The sequence below is a fragment of the Ambystoma mexicanum genome, chromosome 11, assembly GCF_040938575.1.
Source record: "Ambystoma mexicanum isolate Mex_15411 chromosome 11, UKY_AmexF1_1, whole genome shotgun sequence".
Taxonomy (NCBI): domain Eukaryota; kingdom Metazoa; phylum Chordata; class Amphibia; order Caudata; family Ambystomatidae; genus Ambystoma; species Ambystoma mexicanum.
Genome location: NC_090934.1, coordinates 1,260,346,530 through 1,260,363,630, shown reverse-complemented (window position 1 = coordinate 1,260,363,630; position 17,101 = coordinate 1,260,346,530). Strand labels below are relative to the sequence as shown.

General features: G+C 49.6%; 1 protein-coding gene across 5 annotated transcripts in view; it reads left to right on the top strand.

Moving 5' to 3' along the window:
• AP3B2 (adaptor related protein complex 3 subunit beta 2) overlaps positions 1-17,101 on the top strand; it is a 533,172-nt gene that overhangs the window by 285,275 nt on the left and 230,796 nt on the right. For all 5 annotated transcript variants that reach the window (XM_069624707.1, XM_069624706.1, XM_069624708.1 and 2 more), the window contains exons 5-8: positions 9,914-10,074; positions 10,903-10,969; positions 11,395-11,577; positions 16,848-17,024. In XM_069624707.1, coding sequence (XP_069480808.1) covers positions 9,914-10,074; positions 10,903-10,969; positions 11,395-11,577; positions 16,848-17,024 — 588 coding nt within the window. The remainder of the gene's footprint in view (positions 1-9,913; positions 10,075-10,902; positions 10,970-11,394; positions 11,578-16,847; positions 17,025-17,101) is intronic.

Genomic DNA, 17,101 nt, shown 5'->3' with positions numbered 1-17,101 from the left:
ATGGAGCTGGATCCCTGGGGCTCCGGAGTCTATTCGAGATACTTTCTAGTCAGAAAAAAAACAGGGGGCTGGAGGCCCATTCTGGATCTACGACGACTGGACAAATACCTAAAGTCCCAAAAGTTCAGAATGGTCAGGTTGCAACACGTGATTGGCCAATTGGAAAAAGGAGACTTCTTGATATTGTTGGACCTGGGGGATGCCTATTTCCACGTCCCCATTCACAAGAAACATCAGAGGTCTCTGCATCCAACAGTTCAAAGCCCTACCCTTCGACTTGAAGTTGGCCCCCAGAGTGTTCACGAAATGCCTGGCACCAGTGGCGGCCCATCTGCGTCTACAGGGATTACAAGTATACCAATACCTGGACGACTGGCTGATACGCGCCCGAGACTACCGTCCGGCTATTGACAGATCTGGGCTTCTCCAACAACTATCCAAAGTCCTGCTTAAAGCCATCGCAGAATGCGCTTTTCCTAGGCGCCAGACTCAATACGGTGTCTTGCCTAGTGTCGCCCTCAGAGGAGATGCTGGCAGCCATTCAAGAAAAGGTCGACGAAGACGGCCACGGTGCGGACCATCAATTAGTTACTGGGCATGATGTCGTCCTGCATCTACCTCGTCATCTCTGCAAGTTGCAGATGCAACCCCTACAGGAATTCTTGGCTGCCGCTGGATACAGGTGTCCAGAAGCTTCAAGGACAAGATCTCTCTCAAGGAAGAGTTCTGGTGGGTGATAAAGTGGTGGAGCGTCTGCTCCAACATCGCCCAAGGCACAGGATTTCAAACCCCCCCATACCAGGAGATGGTCACCACGGACGCCTCCCTGAAAGGTCAGGGATGCACACCGGACATCTGCAAGCCAGAGGCCTGTGGCTGCCGGAGGAGAAGGATCTGCATATCAACATCCTGGAGCTATGGGCAGTTTTCTGGGCACTCAAGGTCGTTCCTACCATATCTGAAAGGCAAGGTGGAGAGGATCTTCACGGACCACACCACCACCATGTTCTACATCAGGAAACGGGGGCACTCAATCCCCAGCGCTCTCCAAGGAAGTGCAGGACTTGAGGCACTGGGCCGTAGGACAGGGGATGTTCCTCGTCCCTCGCCACCTTGCGGGAGTCGAGAACACCATTGCAGACTCCCTCAGCAGGGAACTGCGCTCCTGTCACAAGTGTGAGCTTTGTCAGGAGCAGGTGGACCGTCTGTTCGGCAAATGGGGCAGACCCCAGATCGATCTGTTAGCGACGGCGGCAAACTGCAAATGCCAGAGGTTTGCCAGCAGATTCCACCAGCCGAGGAGCCTGAGGGACGCATTCTCCTTCCCGTGGCAAGGGCTGTTTCTGTACGCGTTTCCTCCATAACCTCTCCTGCTATGAGTCATCAACAGAGACTGTGTCAATGCAAAATGAAACTCATCACACCGGCGTGGCTGAGGCAGATTTGGTATCGGGGCCCTCTCCACCTCCAGTCAAGTTGCCAGTGATTCTCACCAGAGAGAGAGGCACAATCTTTCATTACAACCCAGGAACACTGAACCTGATGGCTTGTCTCCTGCAGCCTTAGAGCTTGGAGGGTATGAGTTGCCAGCGGACTGCAGGGAAGTCCTTGTCAAGGCGCGGGCGTCGCCGACCTTAAAGTCCTACGGCCATAAGTGAAAGCGTTTTGCTACATGGTACCGGTCGCAGAAGATTACCTCTCTGAGGGTCACAGCCCCACAGATCCTTCCATACTTGCTATCCCTGGCAAAGACTGGACTGGCGCACACCTCCATCAAGGTGCATCTGGTGGCTATCTCTCGCTACACAAGGTCCCCAGGAAGATCTTCACTTCGGTCTCACCGACTCATCACGCCAGGAGACCACTCCGGTGGTGATGGCGCGCGGTACAAATGTCCTTTAACATTGACATTAACATCAAGGAGTTTCTCAAAGGACTTTTCCAATCTTTCCCACTGGTGAAGGCTCCTGGCCAGGCGTGGGAGCTCAACGTGGTTCTGACGAGGCTCATGGGGGCACCCTTTGAGCCTATGCATCAGTCCCCACTCAAGTTTCTCTCGTGAAAGACTGCTTTTGTTGTGGCCATCACCTCTGCCAGACGTGTGGGTGAAATCCAGGCCCTATCCTGCAAGATACCGTACCTGGCTTTACACAAATGGAGGGTGGTGCTGCGTACGCACCCGTTATTCATGCCGAAGGTTCCATCTGAATTCCACCTCAACAAGCCTTTTGCGTTGCCTGTTTTCCTCCTGAAACCTTTGTCGCTGGCGGAAAGGGCCTTGTACTGACTGGACGTTGATCGTGCCCTGAAGTTTTACGTGACACGCACAAAGAGTTTTAGGAAGACTTCTCAACTGTTCGTGAACTTTGGTCCTGTGAACCATGGGAATGCCGTGTCCAAGGCTTCCATTTCAAGGTGACTCTCCGGCTGCATCACGCACGGTCATCGGTTGGCGAACCGGCTGCTGCCCGGCCGTCCGAAGGCCCACTCCACCAGAGCGATAACTGCGATGACAGTGTTCCTGTCTGGTGTGCCCCTGCTGGACATCTGCTGGGTTGCTAGATGGAGGTCCACGCACACCTTCATGAAGTTCTACTAACGGACCGGGATTCCAGGGAGGAGTCTTGAGTCGACCAAGCAGTGCTACGCAACTTGTTTCGATGAGGTGAGTCAGTTCCATGGGTAACGGTTATTGCTTCTGTTGAGACTTGCCATATCCTGTGGTTGTGTAATGTTGTACTGCTAAGTATTTGTTATTCGTGAGCATATGAATCCATGCCAGACCCCATGCTGGAGATGGTTTAAGTAACTTACCTGTAACTATTGTTCTCCAGCATGTGTCAGGCATGGATTCACATGCGAACCCTCCCTCCAACCTCTCTACGGCTCTTTTTGGTCGTACTGCCACTTTATGATGGGCTTACCAAATCTGAAGATGGCTGCCAGAGGAGGGGTTTAGGGAGAGGACTGTCATTGAATGGGGATGACCCATAGGACAGTAATTGGTTTAGAGGAGAAATATAGTTTTTTAAGTGAAAGTGAAACTGTTTTTTCTTTTACCGAGGATTCCCAGCCTGACGGGGAATATTCATGAGCATGTGAATCCATGGGAGACCCATGCTGGAGAACAATAGCACCTTTGTAGGGGCTGGACTGGCGTGCCACTCTCAGCAAACAATCCATCCACGGAAGTGGTTTACAAATGGAACTAAGAGTCAAGTTACACCAGAGAAGTCTGGTGTCCTCAGACACTGGTAGAGCTTTGCACTTAGACTAGTTTTGGCAAGAGGGAGCAGCAATGATTTCTGACAATGCACTTTGTTTCTGCTTCTATTTATTCCAATGCAGTCTGGCAGTGTCCTTTCCAACTTTCCTTTTACCAGTTTCATATGGCAAGAATGCAGGCTGTGTGGTTAAAAGGGAACATTGGTAACTCAATGCATACTCTGCTTCAAATCACAAAGTGCGGCTTTCCAAAACATTTTAGGACCATGTCATCCGATAGGGGTCAACACATTCAAAATGTCCCGCTCTTTCACTCAACATGTCGATTCCTCTCAGAGATTAACACACAATTCAGGTAGTGGCCCAGATGTGGTCCTGGTTGCACTGTTGTTGCTTTCCCGAGTCGGGCAGAAAGCATGACAAAATATGGCAACATTGTAGGCAACACAAGCAAAGTTTAGTTGTCACTGTGTTAGCATACCCGCACAGTGTTAGCATACCCGCACCTATGCGAAACCTGAAGACTAGCATATGCCACGCTTAGAATTATGAACATTAGCGTGCGTCGCATCTAGGTGGGATTGATTGAAGGATGGCATGCCCGCGCCTAGATGAAACTTGAATGTCATCATGTGCCACACTTAGAATTGTGAACACCGGCCTGCGTAGCACCCAGATGGGGTTGTGAATGTTATCATGCCCACATTTAGACAGATTTCTAAACACTAGCCTGCTCCACATCTGGATGGGATTGTAAATGTTGGCATGCCCGCACCTGGATGGAATTCTAAACATTGGCCTGCGCTGCATCTAGATAGGATTGTGAAGTGCCACACTTAGACAAAATTGTGAATGTTAGCATACGAAAGGTCAGGCAACTTACTAACCAATATAAACTCAAACTCTGCATACTTATCCCACTCAAAAAACTCACACAACCATCTCTGGCACAACAAGCCGCACGCACTTCACAATATTGCAACAACACATAAGCCGGAGCAACAGCACACACGGACTGACACCGATCCAATACCCACACCAAAGCTCAGCACCCGGTGTACACCGAGTTGAAGCTGCCAACAGAACACCACTCCTCTCACTATCCTACTCCCTCTTCACCTTATTAACCCATCCCACCTTATCGTTTACAGATCTGCCAGAGCGCCTGGGGACCAGTTCCGTTGGTGACGGTGCGCGGTACAAATACCTTTAGCATTTAACATTTAACTCAATAATTGATGTTAACATAGGGGCTCCCTCCAGAGCATCCCTTGGGATACAGAAAGCTGCATCACACTAGTTTTCTGAATATGTAAATCTCTGCAACCAAGCACTGGAGCACACACAGCTACACATGCAAAGTTACTCGCACAGAGAATAGGGTATCTTTGGACACCCTGACTTCAAGAGAACTAGGGCTTCTCTGAGACGCATCAGAGTCCTGTCACAGATAAAGCCAATGGTTTGGACATATCCATGAAAAAAGATTGGTAAATTAGTCTGCGAATTACAAAACATTCAGGGCCTCTCCCCAGCAATGTTTGAAATGTCCTACTCTCAAACCCCTGAACCCTAAAATTCAGATCTTATGGTGCACACAAATCACCATAAACCACCAATGAGATCCATAATGCAAAGGAGCCCCTCCCATATGTTTTTCTCGAGTGGTGCACACACACCCTCACCACACCTCAAGGCCTGCCTCTCATTGATCCTGTCGTGGATGTCCATTGCTTACAGGAAGCTCAACCCCTCCTGCACTGAATTCCGACTGCTGACCAACAACACTGACCACCCAGACATCCAGACTGGGCTCTCTGCTATGCACCTTGGGGGCCTAATACCCCAGCTGGCCACCTGCGCTAAGTCCCTTAGTTTTGACATTGACAGACACCTCTCATTCAAACAGCACTTAGCAAGGAAGACACAAACGGCTTGGTACCAACTTTCTCTCATGCAATAAATCGAGCCCTTCATGTCAGAAAAAAAACCTCAGATCTTCTTCCCAAGCCTTGGTCCTCTCCTACCTGGATGATGGCAATGCCCTTTTGGAAGGACTTCTTGCAACTATCCTGGCTCCCCTGAGATGTGCGCTGCATGCTGCAACACGACTTATCAAAAGTCTCTGCAAATTCGACCACATCACCCACCCTCGTAAAACTGCCCTGAATCTCGCTGCAAGCCTTTATCATTTTCAAATCCTGCTTCATCATCTACAAAGCTGTCGCTCTGAGGTCCCCAGCCTACTTCACTGAGAAACTCAGCATCTCCGGAGGCCTACGACACACCAGAAATAAAGACATGTGCGCAGGAAGCAAAACAACAGAAAACGGGCCTTCTCTGTGTACGCCCCAAGACTCTGGAATCTCCTCCCCATCAAAATGCGACTCGCCCCGTGGCTTCTACAGTTCAGGAAGGAGCTCCACACCCTCTTCAAGGAATGGCTCCTCCCTAACACCTAGGTCCATACACCGGCCACTCCCCATTTTACAGGAGACTGGGTGATCTGATCCCCACTGTTTCCTCCCCTGGTTACTTGTAGATCCATTGCAGACTATTGCCCTACCTCCCCTGTTGTTGGATCCCCACCCCCTTGTGTCACACTCATGCTCCTGCCTCACCTGTTTGTCCTTTGAAGTCTTCTTTCTTGGATTTGAAGGACTCTCTTTTTTCCTGGTTGTTCGAGACTTGTACAGGAACGGATGATTCTCCTCCGTCGCCAATATGCAGGTGTACGGATACAGTTCGGATTCCTGCCTTGGGAAGATGATAAGGTTTGAAACGTTCAGAGTTCCTGGAGGGATTTTGTGGGTATCGGGCAAATGTCCAGGAAGAGTCCAGGGTCCAGGACGGGGCAGGGGACTTGCACGGATCCACGAAGCAGAAATACGCGGAGCGGTTCAGAACTGAGACCAGGGTCCGGGAAGGAGCAGGAGACTTGCACGAATCCACGAGGCAGAAAATGCGAGGAGCGGTACCGACTGGATACCAGGAAGGAAGGAAACAGTAGCGCTGGAACAAAAGGGAGAAGGAGGCAGATAAGGAAGGATAACAGGGTAACGGCTTGCCGGTACAACAACACGGAAGGTTAGTGTTGAGACGCGCAGCGCCGCGGGGGCGTGTCTGTTTTCTAGGAAGTGGCAGACATAGCTGGAACACTAGACCATGGTTTGCCTAGCAGCGTCGGCCGTGTTGGTAGTATACTGGATATGATACTGCGGTGCTTAATAGACCACGTATTCCAGAAAGGGCGGAAACAGTGAATCATGACACCTTGTTTCTATGCTCCCTAATCTTATTCTTCCCCCTATGATTGTAAAGCACTCTGTTGCTTCCCGAAGCTAGGTCCCCGCACAATAAATACCTGAAGAACAATAATAATAATACCTATCCTCCCCCGGAGAGCCCAGCTTAGCTATCTCCCCTGCCAATGCATGCAGCTCGAGGGAATGGGCTGATGGGACTATTAGCAGCATTAGATCATCGCCATTGACACTGCAGCAACTGAGGGGAATCTTTGCTGCTGCAGTCAATTCAGTGGCATCTGGAATGTAAGTGGAGTTTGGGATGGTATACCAATAACTCTAGTCACATAAAGTGTACTGCCGCTTGCTGGTGTGACGGGCACTCGCGCCCACATGGCAGCTTGTTGCATGCAGGCTATCCTAATGTTTATTAATTACATCAAATACTAAACCTGTTGCATGCTAGGTGTGCACGCAATGGCATCTCAATGTTCTCTTTTGGAATGTCATTGGCGCAGCCTTTGAAATTGACAATTGCCCCCATTCTTCATGCTTTGAGGTCGGACCCACGTTGGGGTCTTATTTATGTGGACATTCTTGTAATCTACAATATACCTTACCTGGCATTGTCATTCATTGTCCGTGATTAAGACAACCCTGCTGAAATCCCCTGTGGCAACTTTTAAGACGGATTTCTGAACTCTGTCCTGGAGGCGCAGAGGTTCAGAAGGCCAGCCTAGTTTCTTGGAACAGGGTAACCTCTGGACAAGCCAGGCCAATCAGGGTAGCGATCGCGGCGGTCAAGACTAGGCCTAAAGAGGGGTGAGGGTGACTGAAAGCCCGCAATGAGCACACAAAGCAAGGACACTTACAAATTACTCCAGACAGGTGTTATATTAAAAAATAGACACATTTATTACAAGGCCTTTGTAACATTGACCATAGCGAATAATCACAATAAAACTCAAGTAAACCAATACATCACACTCAATACAATATATATACAATACCAAAGAGTCTAAGGAGAGAGACGCACGAAATATGCAGACCACCTAGACGGGGAGGAAAACAGGCAGTGCGAATACAAGTTAGACCCAGTCTGCCTTCAGAGGCACCTAACTAGAAGGAAGTCCGAGCCCTACGAAGAGTGGAGCCTTGTGCTCAAAAGTACCTGCACACGCAGGTGCCAATGGGCAAAAGGAAGTCTCTGCGAGGACGTCAGGCAGTTCAGATCGGTGAACAAATGAAGAAGGACAAAGATCTGCGACTCAAGCGCAGCCTCCACTGTGGGCAGGAGCAGAGCGCGAGTGCGTACAAGGCGTGCTGCTTAACACAGCGAGGAGAAAGCTACAGGCTACTGCAGGAGGGCGACCCGTCCCTAGCGATGCTACTCACCGGTCCCCGATGCAGGCAGACCCAGGCTTCTCTGCGTCAGTTTCAGTGCTGGCAGGTTCAGATGCAAGCAGGGGACTCTCGGCATCGTGTAGATTCCGCGGCAGCAGAAGTTGAGTTAAAGATGTCCCAAACGAAGTGAACCCGCACAGATTTTTACCTCAGCAGGGCAACGATGCGGCCGGGTGTATTTCAGCCCAGTGCACACTCTCACTTCAGACCTGGGAACGCCAAGTGTACGAAGCGGGTGAGAGTGTCGGGGACTCGGAATACAACACAACCTGACGGCGGTAACAGAGCAAGACTCCTGTGTAGGCTGGTCAGTCCACTGGATGGCCCAGGGACGCTTCTGAAGGCTTACTTGCAGGAGATGGTGAAGATGCCGAGAATAGTTGTTCCCATTATTCCAATGGGTCGAAGTACCAGTACAGGTCTTCTCATTCGATCAGAGGTAGAAAGAGTTTCATAGAGCGACAGCAGTGCAGAGGAGCAGTCCTTCAGCTGGTCACCAGCGATTCCTTGGTTCAGCCTCGTAGTTGCAGGATACTTGGCTCCTGTATCCCTTTGTTCGTGAGAACTCAGGAGATCGACATCGTAGTGGCGTTTCCAGCCCCCTCTTATCCACGGTTCCCTTCGCGCCAAAACGGAGGGGACCCAATGGGAGATCTGCTCATAAAACACTCACACCATCTGTGGACCTCATCACGGACCACGGGGGTCCCAGGCATTCACATCACCCTAGACTCTGGCGCCCAGGATGTGTATTGGGACCAGACATCCCAGCCCCCATCCTGGAGGCACACACAGGCCTGTAGAAGCCCGCGAAAGCATCTGTGTTTCGCGGGAAAGTACATGCCCAAATAAGGAAGGCCCCGGGTCGGCTCGACCTGGGGGAGGTGAAGGGGGCAAGACGGTCAGCGGACAGGACAAAGAGCCTCGTGGTCTGGCCATTTTGGGAGCCAGGCCACCATTTTGGGCTAAGCGTGAGAAACGCGCTTAAAACGCCAAAAGGAGCTCAAAAACACAAGAAACGATCGCTGCCACCAATCCCGTCCGTGATTCACTTGCACCGTTCATTTACAATCCAAAGAGAGTATCTAGAGCCTGTAGAAGACTAGAGGCCCAAGAGAGCAGTAACTTAGCTTACAGTGCCCTCTTGTGCCATGTTGCACGAAAGCTGCAACATGATAAAGAAACTACGGAAAACAGCGTTTCCCGGTACTGACTGTCTTAAGGGCATGTCAGTTTCCCCGTAAGAATGGAGCGAAAGCCCAGAGGAGTGCGGCAGAAGGCTGCACTTCTCTGGCAAAGTCTAGATCATGGTGAAAACAACAGCAAAAAGTTTAGGGGATGCCACATGGAAGGAAAATTACCCACAATTAAGAAATCTTTCCTAACAGCAACAAACGTCATGGCGCCCTACTTTCAAAAACTCTTATCTGTTCAAAACAGCACACCACATGAGTTGGTTCACATAGTTTACCATAGTATAGAAAAGTGTTAAAAACTACAGGCATGTCAACTGCAGATTTCAGTACACCAATTTCACTTAGATTTCACAAACAACATGTTTGCAGTGTATGGTCAGGGGAGGCACAGCATTAAGCGAAATTTAGAGAAGGCGGTCAACATACACAGCTTTTGTAATGATCATTCTGTAAAAGCTGCAGCAAAGCCTGCATACATGCACAGCCTGTCTATGAAAATTAACATGGGACCAATAATAATCCATACCGAAAAACAACTGTAATACTCTGCAGCTTCCACTAGATGTCAGCCTATGCATAGCATGTGAATCTAAGCAAATACAAGCACCAGAAATACGATTACGGTGAGTAATGTATTCCGTACCTTCTATGGTTAAGAACATATGTCATACCTTTTTACATTCCCACACGCCTCATCAGAACAGTAACTCATGCTTGTTGTTTCACAATGGTCTTTGGGAAGGAATGGTCTGACAAGGCATTTCCCAAGGACCTGATAGGGCAGTCCACTACAGTACCTGGAGAAATAGTCCTCTCTCTTTTCTCTTTTTGCTTGTTCCACAGGATCCCAACCAGCTTATCCGGGCTAGTGCCCTGCGCGTGCTGTCCAGCATTCGTGTGCCCATTATTGTGCCCATCATGATGCTGGCCATAAAGGAGGCAGCTTCCGACATGTCTCCTTATGTGCGCAAGACAGCCGCACACGCTATCCCCAAGCTTTACAGGTAAGAGCCAATGTCCATGTTCCAGCCTGGCTATGACATCATGATCCCGCTCCAATTCTGTGATTTAGAGACTAGAAAGAATTAACAGAACAACCACACAAAAATGCCAATAAATACTAACGGATGAGAGCATCCTTTGACTATCAAAAGCTATAGCGTTGGTTAGAAAACATGCATTGGCAAGGCCAATAGGGTTTGACTGTCATAAGTCAAGTGTACCCTAAAATTCCCTAATAAACACGCTGTGACTAACTGTCAGCAATACAGTCACACCTGTAAATCTGAGCACCATTGTTACAGTATTAAACACAAAAGAGTGACACACTTTGAACAAAATGTAGACCATAACAAGCACTCTCCTGTCAAGCCTGGGACATGTGGGACTCTTCCCATTAAATAGGCATCAGAGGCAACCTATTGTAACTATGGGCACACTTAAAATGTTCTTCTTCCAGCAGGTCTCAATGCCAAAATCATTCACAAGGATGGAATAATGTCACAGTAGCACAAGGGAACGGGTGGACGTGGTTTTCTAGTCCTTAACCACTGATTACATTATGTAATAGATTCCCACAGCTGAAGCTCCTCTCCAAGTCCAGTTTGGTTGGAGCATTAATATTTCATAGCACCAACCAGCCTTGCATCCCCATTCAGGGCCACACAGGAGTGTGGCATTGCATGAGGGCATACTCGTGAAGACCTCTTCTGGTAGTGCCCACACTAGACAGACGGTCAAGGCCTTCCTCAGTGGCCAGCCTTTCTAGCGTGGCCCCGGCTGCACTGTCCACGGACTGACCTCTTCCCTTCTGAACTCCTTTTCTGTTGCAGTTTAGACTCCGATCAAAAGGACCAGTTGATTGAAGTGATCGAGAAGCTCTTGGCCGATAAAACCACGGTAAGCCAGTCAGACTCTGGGTGCTCGGACCTCTCATCATCAGGGCGTTGGGAATGGGGAACAGAATGTCTATGTATTGTAATTTGAAGAATTTGTTCAAGTGGAAACATACCTCTTTTTGTTGTGGTGTGTGGCGCTTATAGAGCCAATGCCTGCCGTGTTCACAGCTTCTTGGCACTGGCAGTTGTCTCAGTTATCGTAGTGTAATTTGCTAGTTTTGCGTTTCCCTTGCACTGAGAATCATAACCTTCCTGGTTACTTATGCCATTTTTTTTGTCCTTACCTTTTTGCTTCCTTCCATCCTTCCTTTTGTCCCACCACCCTTGTTCTTTCTTTGTTCCTCCACCTGTCACTGCTCTGTGTCCTTCCATCCTTCTCCCCTGACCTCTGCTTTTTCCTTTTTTGGATCCTCCTGTGGGATCTAGCTGGTGGCCGGCAGCGTTGTGATGGCGTTTGAGGAGGTGTGCCCTGAGCGCATCGACCTTATCCATAAGAACTACCGAAAGCTGTGCAACCTGCTCATCGACGTGGAGGAATGGGGGCAGGTGGTGATCATCAACATGCTGACCCGCTACGCCCGCACGCAGTTCCTCAATCCCAACCAGAACGTGAGTAGTCGAAGGCCGCGTGAGACCAAATTCTCCAAAGTAGATGAGCTAGACCGGGGCTAGAGAGAGGGTTTGAGGGCAGATGGACAGCAAAAGCATTGTAAAGGTTGTTGTTGCTGAAATGCTAAATTAGGGCATTCATGGTTTTGCTGAAGGCATTATCACACCTCTCGGAACTGTCTGCATTGCATATTCATAATCTTCTCTTCTGAAATTAATTGAAGTTATATATTGATTATTTATAACGTGATTAATACCCAGAGGTTTCTAAGCGCGGACACGGACCTCTGTTGCTCTGTGTAGTTTTGCTTCCAAGGCGAGCATGTTGCCCCTGTGCTATCTTCCCGAAACTGTTGCTTGACATACCTACACCTTTACAAAGGTCGACTGGCCTGGAAGAAATGGGCAAATGTGCCTACCAGGCCAGTCTATCAGTCACATTCTTGATTCTTTGTTTCAGAAGTACAGTATCCCTCTAGTCCAGTGAGTATGTTGCCCCCAAAGTGCAGAGCCCAGTGTGGGTGTGGCCTTTTTGCAAGGGTGCCCCCAAAACATAAAGCCTAGTAAACCACCCACAATACAAAGTTCCATCAGTGCAGTGTAGCCACTACAGTACCCCTTCAGGAAAGTGCACCATCAGTACCTGGCACCAGGGGTGTTGCTAGTTCTGGAAAAGATCCGGGCTATGCTAATTTTGGGACTGTCGGGACTCGCTAGCCTTTTTGGTTGTAACCCCTGAGCTTCTATCCGGGGCTACAACCAAAAGACCCAGGGCTATAGCCCTCTCAGCCCCCCCTAGCAACGCCTCTGCCTGGCACCATCAGTTAATGCCCACACCAGTCTCGGGAGGATAGCTCAGGGGCAACGTGCTCACCTTGGAAGCAAGACGATATGGAGCACCACAGGGTCGACCCCCCCCCCGGGTCCGCGCTTAGAAACCTCTGGCTATTAAGCACGTTATAAATAACCTATCGTATCATATCATATCATGGCCCCCACCTGAGTACCAACTCTGGGCAGTTGCCCCTCTGCACATAGCATCCCCGGCTCAGTGAGCATTCACTATAGCCCTGCTTCAGTAAATTGTCGCCTGTGTGCACGCAGGTTCCCCAAAAGGTCACATGCTTCTGAATAGACTGTACTTTACATATAGGTCAAGTTCCCTCAAGGCGCTAACCCTGCATAGGCCCGCCACAAATGATTGACTAAAGAAAACCAGACGCGTGCCAACTTCTCAAACCAGTGAGCTAGGAAATGGCTGGTATCTGCGTACTAGCCAGCTTAACGTCAGGTGTAAGGATGTTAACGCAACTGCTTTTGCTTAAAAAAAGAAAAAATATTGCCAAACATTTATGTTGCAGGTTTCACATGGAGCATGGGTTCGACAAGGAGAAAATTACACTAGCCAAATCCAAATTGCTTGTTGGAGTTAGTGGCCCGAGAAATCGATGAAAGCAAAGAGGTGGATGTGATCTTGCTATATTTCAATAAAGCTTTTGCGGCTAGTCTTCACAGAAGACTTCACGTTAAGTCCGAAAGAGGCGGCAAGTGGAATGCGTGATGAAGCCCTCTCTCCCATGGCGGAGGTGAATGATGGGGTGACCCTAGGGGCTGAATGCCACCAACCACACTGTGATGAGGGTCTGCAGGGGAGGATCATGTGACCTCCACTGCCATGCCCCGGGTCGGCTGGCAGGGCTCGACCATAAAAACCCTCTAAATGTGAAATGACTTTCATCCCTCACACATAAATGGTGGTCTTCCGCAACAACCATACTGCTTACCTTTGAACTAACCAACAAATCGCCCGGAGACTGAGCCATTACTGGAGTAACGTTAGCTCTGCTTGATCACTGCTGCTGAGTTTTACTGCTTCCGTGCATGCACAGAAACACTTGTGTATAGGCGCATTATAACTGCCATATCATATCACGAGACCGAATGCAAAATGATGGACCAGCTTCTTATGGCTAGTGTCCAACATACCCAAGAGGCTCGTGTTACACAAACCAGTGTACCTTGGGTACATAGCTGGCTAGGACCGGACCAATCCAGAACAGACTGGGTAAAGAGGTGCAGACACTCCCCAGGAACCTCGCCCAGGGGGAGAGGACAAGGACATATGAAAGGAAACCCAGAGTGAGTAGGGGTGTGTGGTTAGGACGCTGGCCCAAGGAACATTTGGGGAAGGTTAAAGCAGAGCAGACTTGTAGAGAGTTGGGGAAAGCTGGATGGGAAAGGTCAAGAAGAGGAGTTGTAGGACATTTTGGAGATGACTGGGGTGGTTTGTAAAGGTCCGAAGAGGAGAGGTGGAAGATCAGGTAGGCTAAGAAGGACATTGGAGAGAGTGAAGATGTGTTTAGGAGGATTGCCATGGAGCTGGACGAAGTGGTGGGAGTAAGGTTAGGGGTATTATTAGCAAGAAGCAGAGGGAGACGAGGACAGGAGGGGAAGGTGTCAGAGGGCAAGTCTGGCCCTGAGCAATTTGGGGATTTAGAGGCAGACCTTGAGTCCGAAGGGGGTATGTCTGCGATGGGTGGAGGAATGGACATCTGGCAAAGCTTCAAGGAGGTGCTGGAGAAACACAGGAATAGGGAAAGGAGCCAGGAGGAACTAAGAGAGGTTCCTATAGGGAGGAACTTGTGGTGGGTCCCTGAAGCAGTGGGCCGAGAAAAGACACTGAAAACAGCCTGTGGAAGCATAAGGCCCTGTTCCTGAGTGGTTGACACTTGGAATGAAGGGGAAACGCCATCTCTAACTGGCTCTGGTCAAACAGACACAGCTGCGGAACTACGGTGAAAATAAGAAAGGCCATGATGGAGAAAGGTGGAAGTCCAAGGAAGCAGAAATATCACGAGAGAAGGAGTGTTTGGGACACGGGGTGTGAACCCTGACAAACCTTGCCTGTGCGAGGGATTTGACAGACAAGATAGAAGCTATCCTGATTCAGTTGAATTGTCCCCATTTTTATTAAAATCCTAAAAAAAACTGTTTAAACTGCCAAGGATCAGTCTCCATCAATCACTCTTTAATATATCCATAATGTGCATTGCAGACTAGCTGAAAAGTAAGGCACGCCTATGTGACGGTGACAATAAAATATGTCTTCGGATTGACGCCACAGAAATAATCAAAAGTGCAGTGACTTAAAAATGTTGGAAAGGTTATCACAACAGATTGAAACTAAGGTTTAGTGCAGCCAATTGCATCACGCACGTTTTGGTTCACGCGTTGCATGATGGGAGGCAGGGGAATTGAGCTTTGGAACAGGAGGTGCTCTGGGGCTTATGATTTAAGGTGGCGATATTGTCAACAATGCTGACGGTGCATTATTGAGACCAAAAGGGGTATTGTCGTTCACAGGACCGAGTTGGTGAGTTTTACACTCCAGGTCCTGTGTGAGAAGAGGATTGTGAGTGGAGACACAGAAGCACTTCAGTGAGGCGGGATGAGCGTATAATAGAGACATTGGAATTCCTTAAAGGACTTCACTTCATGTATGATGCAAGCATTCAGCGGGGACGAAAAGCTAGAACTGCTAGCTCAAGATGCGAGACTGGACGTGGGGTGGGGTTGAGGGGTACCATTAGAAAACGGAGTTGGGAATACGGGGTAACACTTCCCAGCGGAAGTAGTGGAAACACAGAAAGTGTACATTTAATTCCAGAAGACATTAGCGTAGACATAGGGCAATACTATTGACGGTACCTACACCATTTTTATGATCTGCCTCGCAGGGGATTACAGGGAAAGCTGACAGGCTGGGCGGGCCCCGCTGTCCTTAGGAGTAATACTATGTTCTTATCTTCTGCTCCCTTATCCGCTGCACAGGAGTGTCAGCATTGGCCTAGGCCAGCCCTCCTCTGGGCAGCAACGCTCGCTTGAGGTTTGGCCTTAGGTGCTAGCCTAGGGAGACCAAAGGCAACGTACTTTTGAGTTTCTGCTCCTTCACCACTCCCCTGTTTCTTCTGAAAACCTAAGAGGGCTGCAGGCGGCCACCGCAGCTCTATGGAGTTGGCATCAGTAGTGTCACTAGGCTCTATTCATCCAGCTTGCTGTAAAGGCTTAGGCAACAGTGCATGCACAATGAAGAGGCAACGTCTAGATGTGAGGCAATGGGTTTCTTTTCATCCTTTATCTGGTACTATTCCGAGCTGTCTCTTTTCCAGGGCTTCAGGCGATGTTGTCTCCGTTCCATCCATCCCCACTAATGTTGCACATTGCCGCCAACAGTTCACAGACTCTGCGAAGGTCTGCGTTAGCTGCAATATCCTAATATTGTTTCTCTAGGACACAGCCGGTGCTCTTAAGGGTGCACAGCCCTGCACACAGCTGAGTCATTGCACCCCAGTCATGATCAACAGCATCCCAGCTATCCCACCAGGCTGGGGAGAACATACGCAGCTTTGCCAATGCACCTTCATCCACCCTGACCTTCAGCAGCCCTTACTAGTCCAGTATGGGACTCCCACATGTAGTGTCGACTCGGGAGGATAGCTCAAGAGCAACGTGTTCGCCTTGGAAGCAAGACGCCACGGAGCAACCCACGTTCGATCCCCGGGTCCGCGCTTATAAACCTCTGGGTATTAATCGCGTTATAAATAACCTATCATTTATCATATAATATAGTCCTACCAGTGCTCCCCAAACCTGAGCTTCTGCCCCCTGACCGTTCTGCTACAGGGAGCTATATGCAGCTCTGCCAATGCTCCCCAATCCCGAAGTGTGGTACCTTAGGCACCGGCACGCACCCCAAACATAGCTGAGTTAATGGGCCTCATTACGACCCCGGCGCTTAAACATGGTGCTATTAGCACCATGGTCCATGCCGGGGGTCCGCCATGGTGAATGGCAGAATTACCGCCCCATTCCAAGGTTGGCGGGGCGGTAATTCCCCATTCACCATGGGCCCTTCCCCATTCCCATTTTTGCCCCATAGGGTTCAATGGGAATGGGGAAGGCGCTAAGTACGGCACCGTACTTAGCACCAAGGTCCCTTTGCGGCACCCTACTTTAACGACTGGTAAAACCAGCCGTTAAGGTCGGGTCCCGCAAAGGGACCTCGTAATCAGACGTTAAGGGTTTAACGGCACCGACACCTTTTAAGGCGCCGTTAAACCCTTAACGCCAGGGTCGTAATGAGGCCCATTGTCATCCAATCCTCCACCAGGACTGTTGGCTCCCTTCATACCGCGCTCTTCCCTGTTATTCTGAGACGTTCACTTGAAGGCGCCCTAACCTTTCCCTCTGTGCGATCCCTGACCACGCAGGAATCCCTCCTGGAAGAAAACCCAGAGAAGGCTTTCTATGGCTCCGACGATGAGGACTCCAAGGACGGGAAAGCCGACAACGCCTCGACCGTGAAGCAGGCACCATACTTGATGGATCCGGACCACAGGCTGCTGCTGCGCAACACCAAGCCCCTGCTCCAAAGCAGGAATGCCGCCGTAAGGCCCTTTTGGTATTCCCTACCATTCTTTTGGGGGATGCTGATAGGAGGGGAAGGTGGATGTGCAGCCCAGTT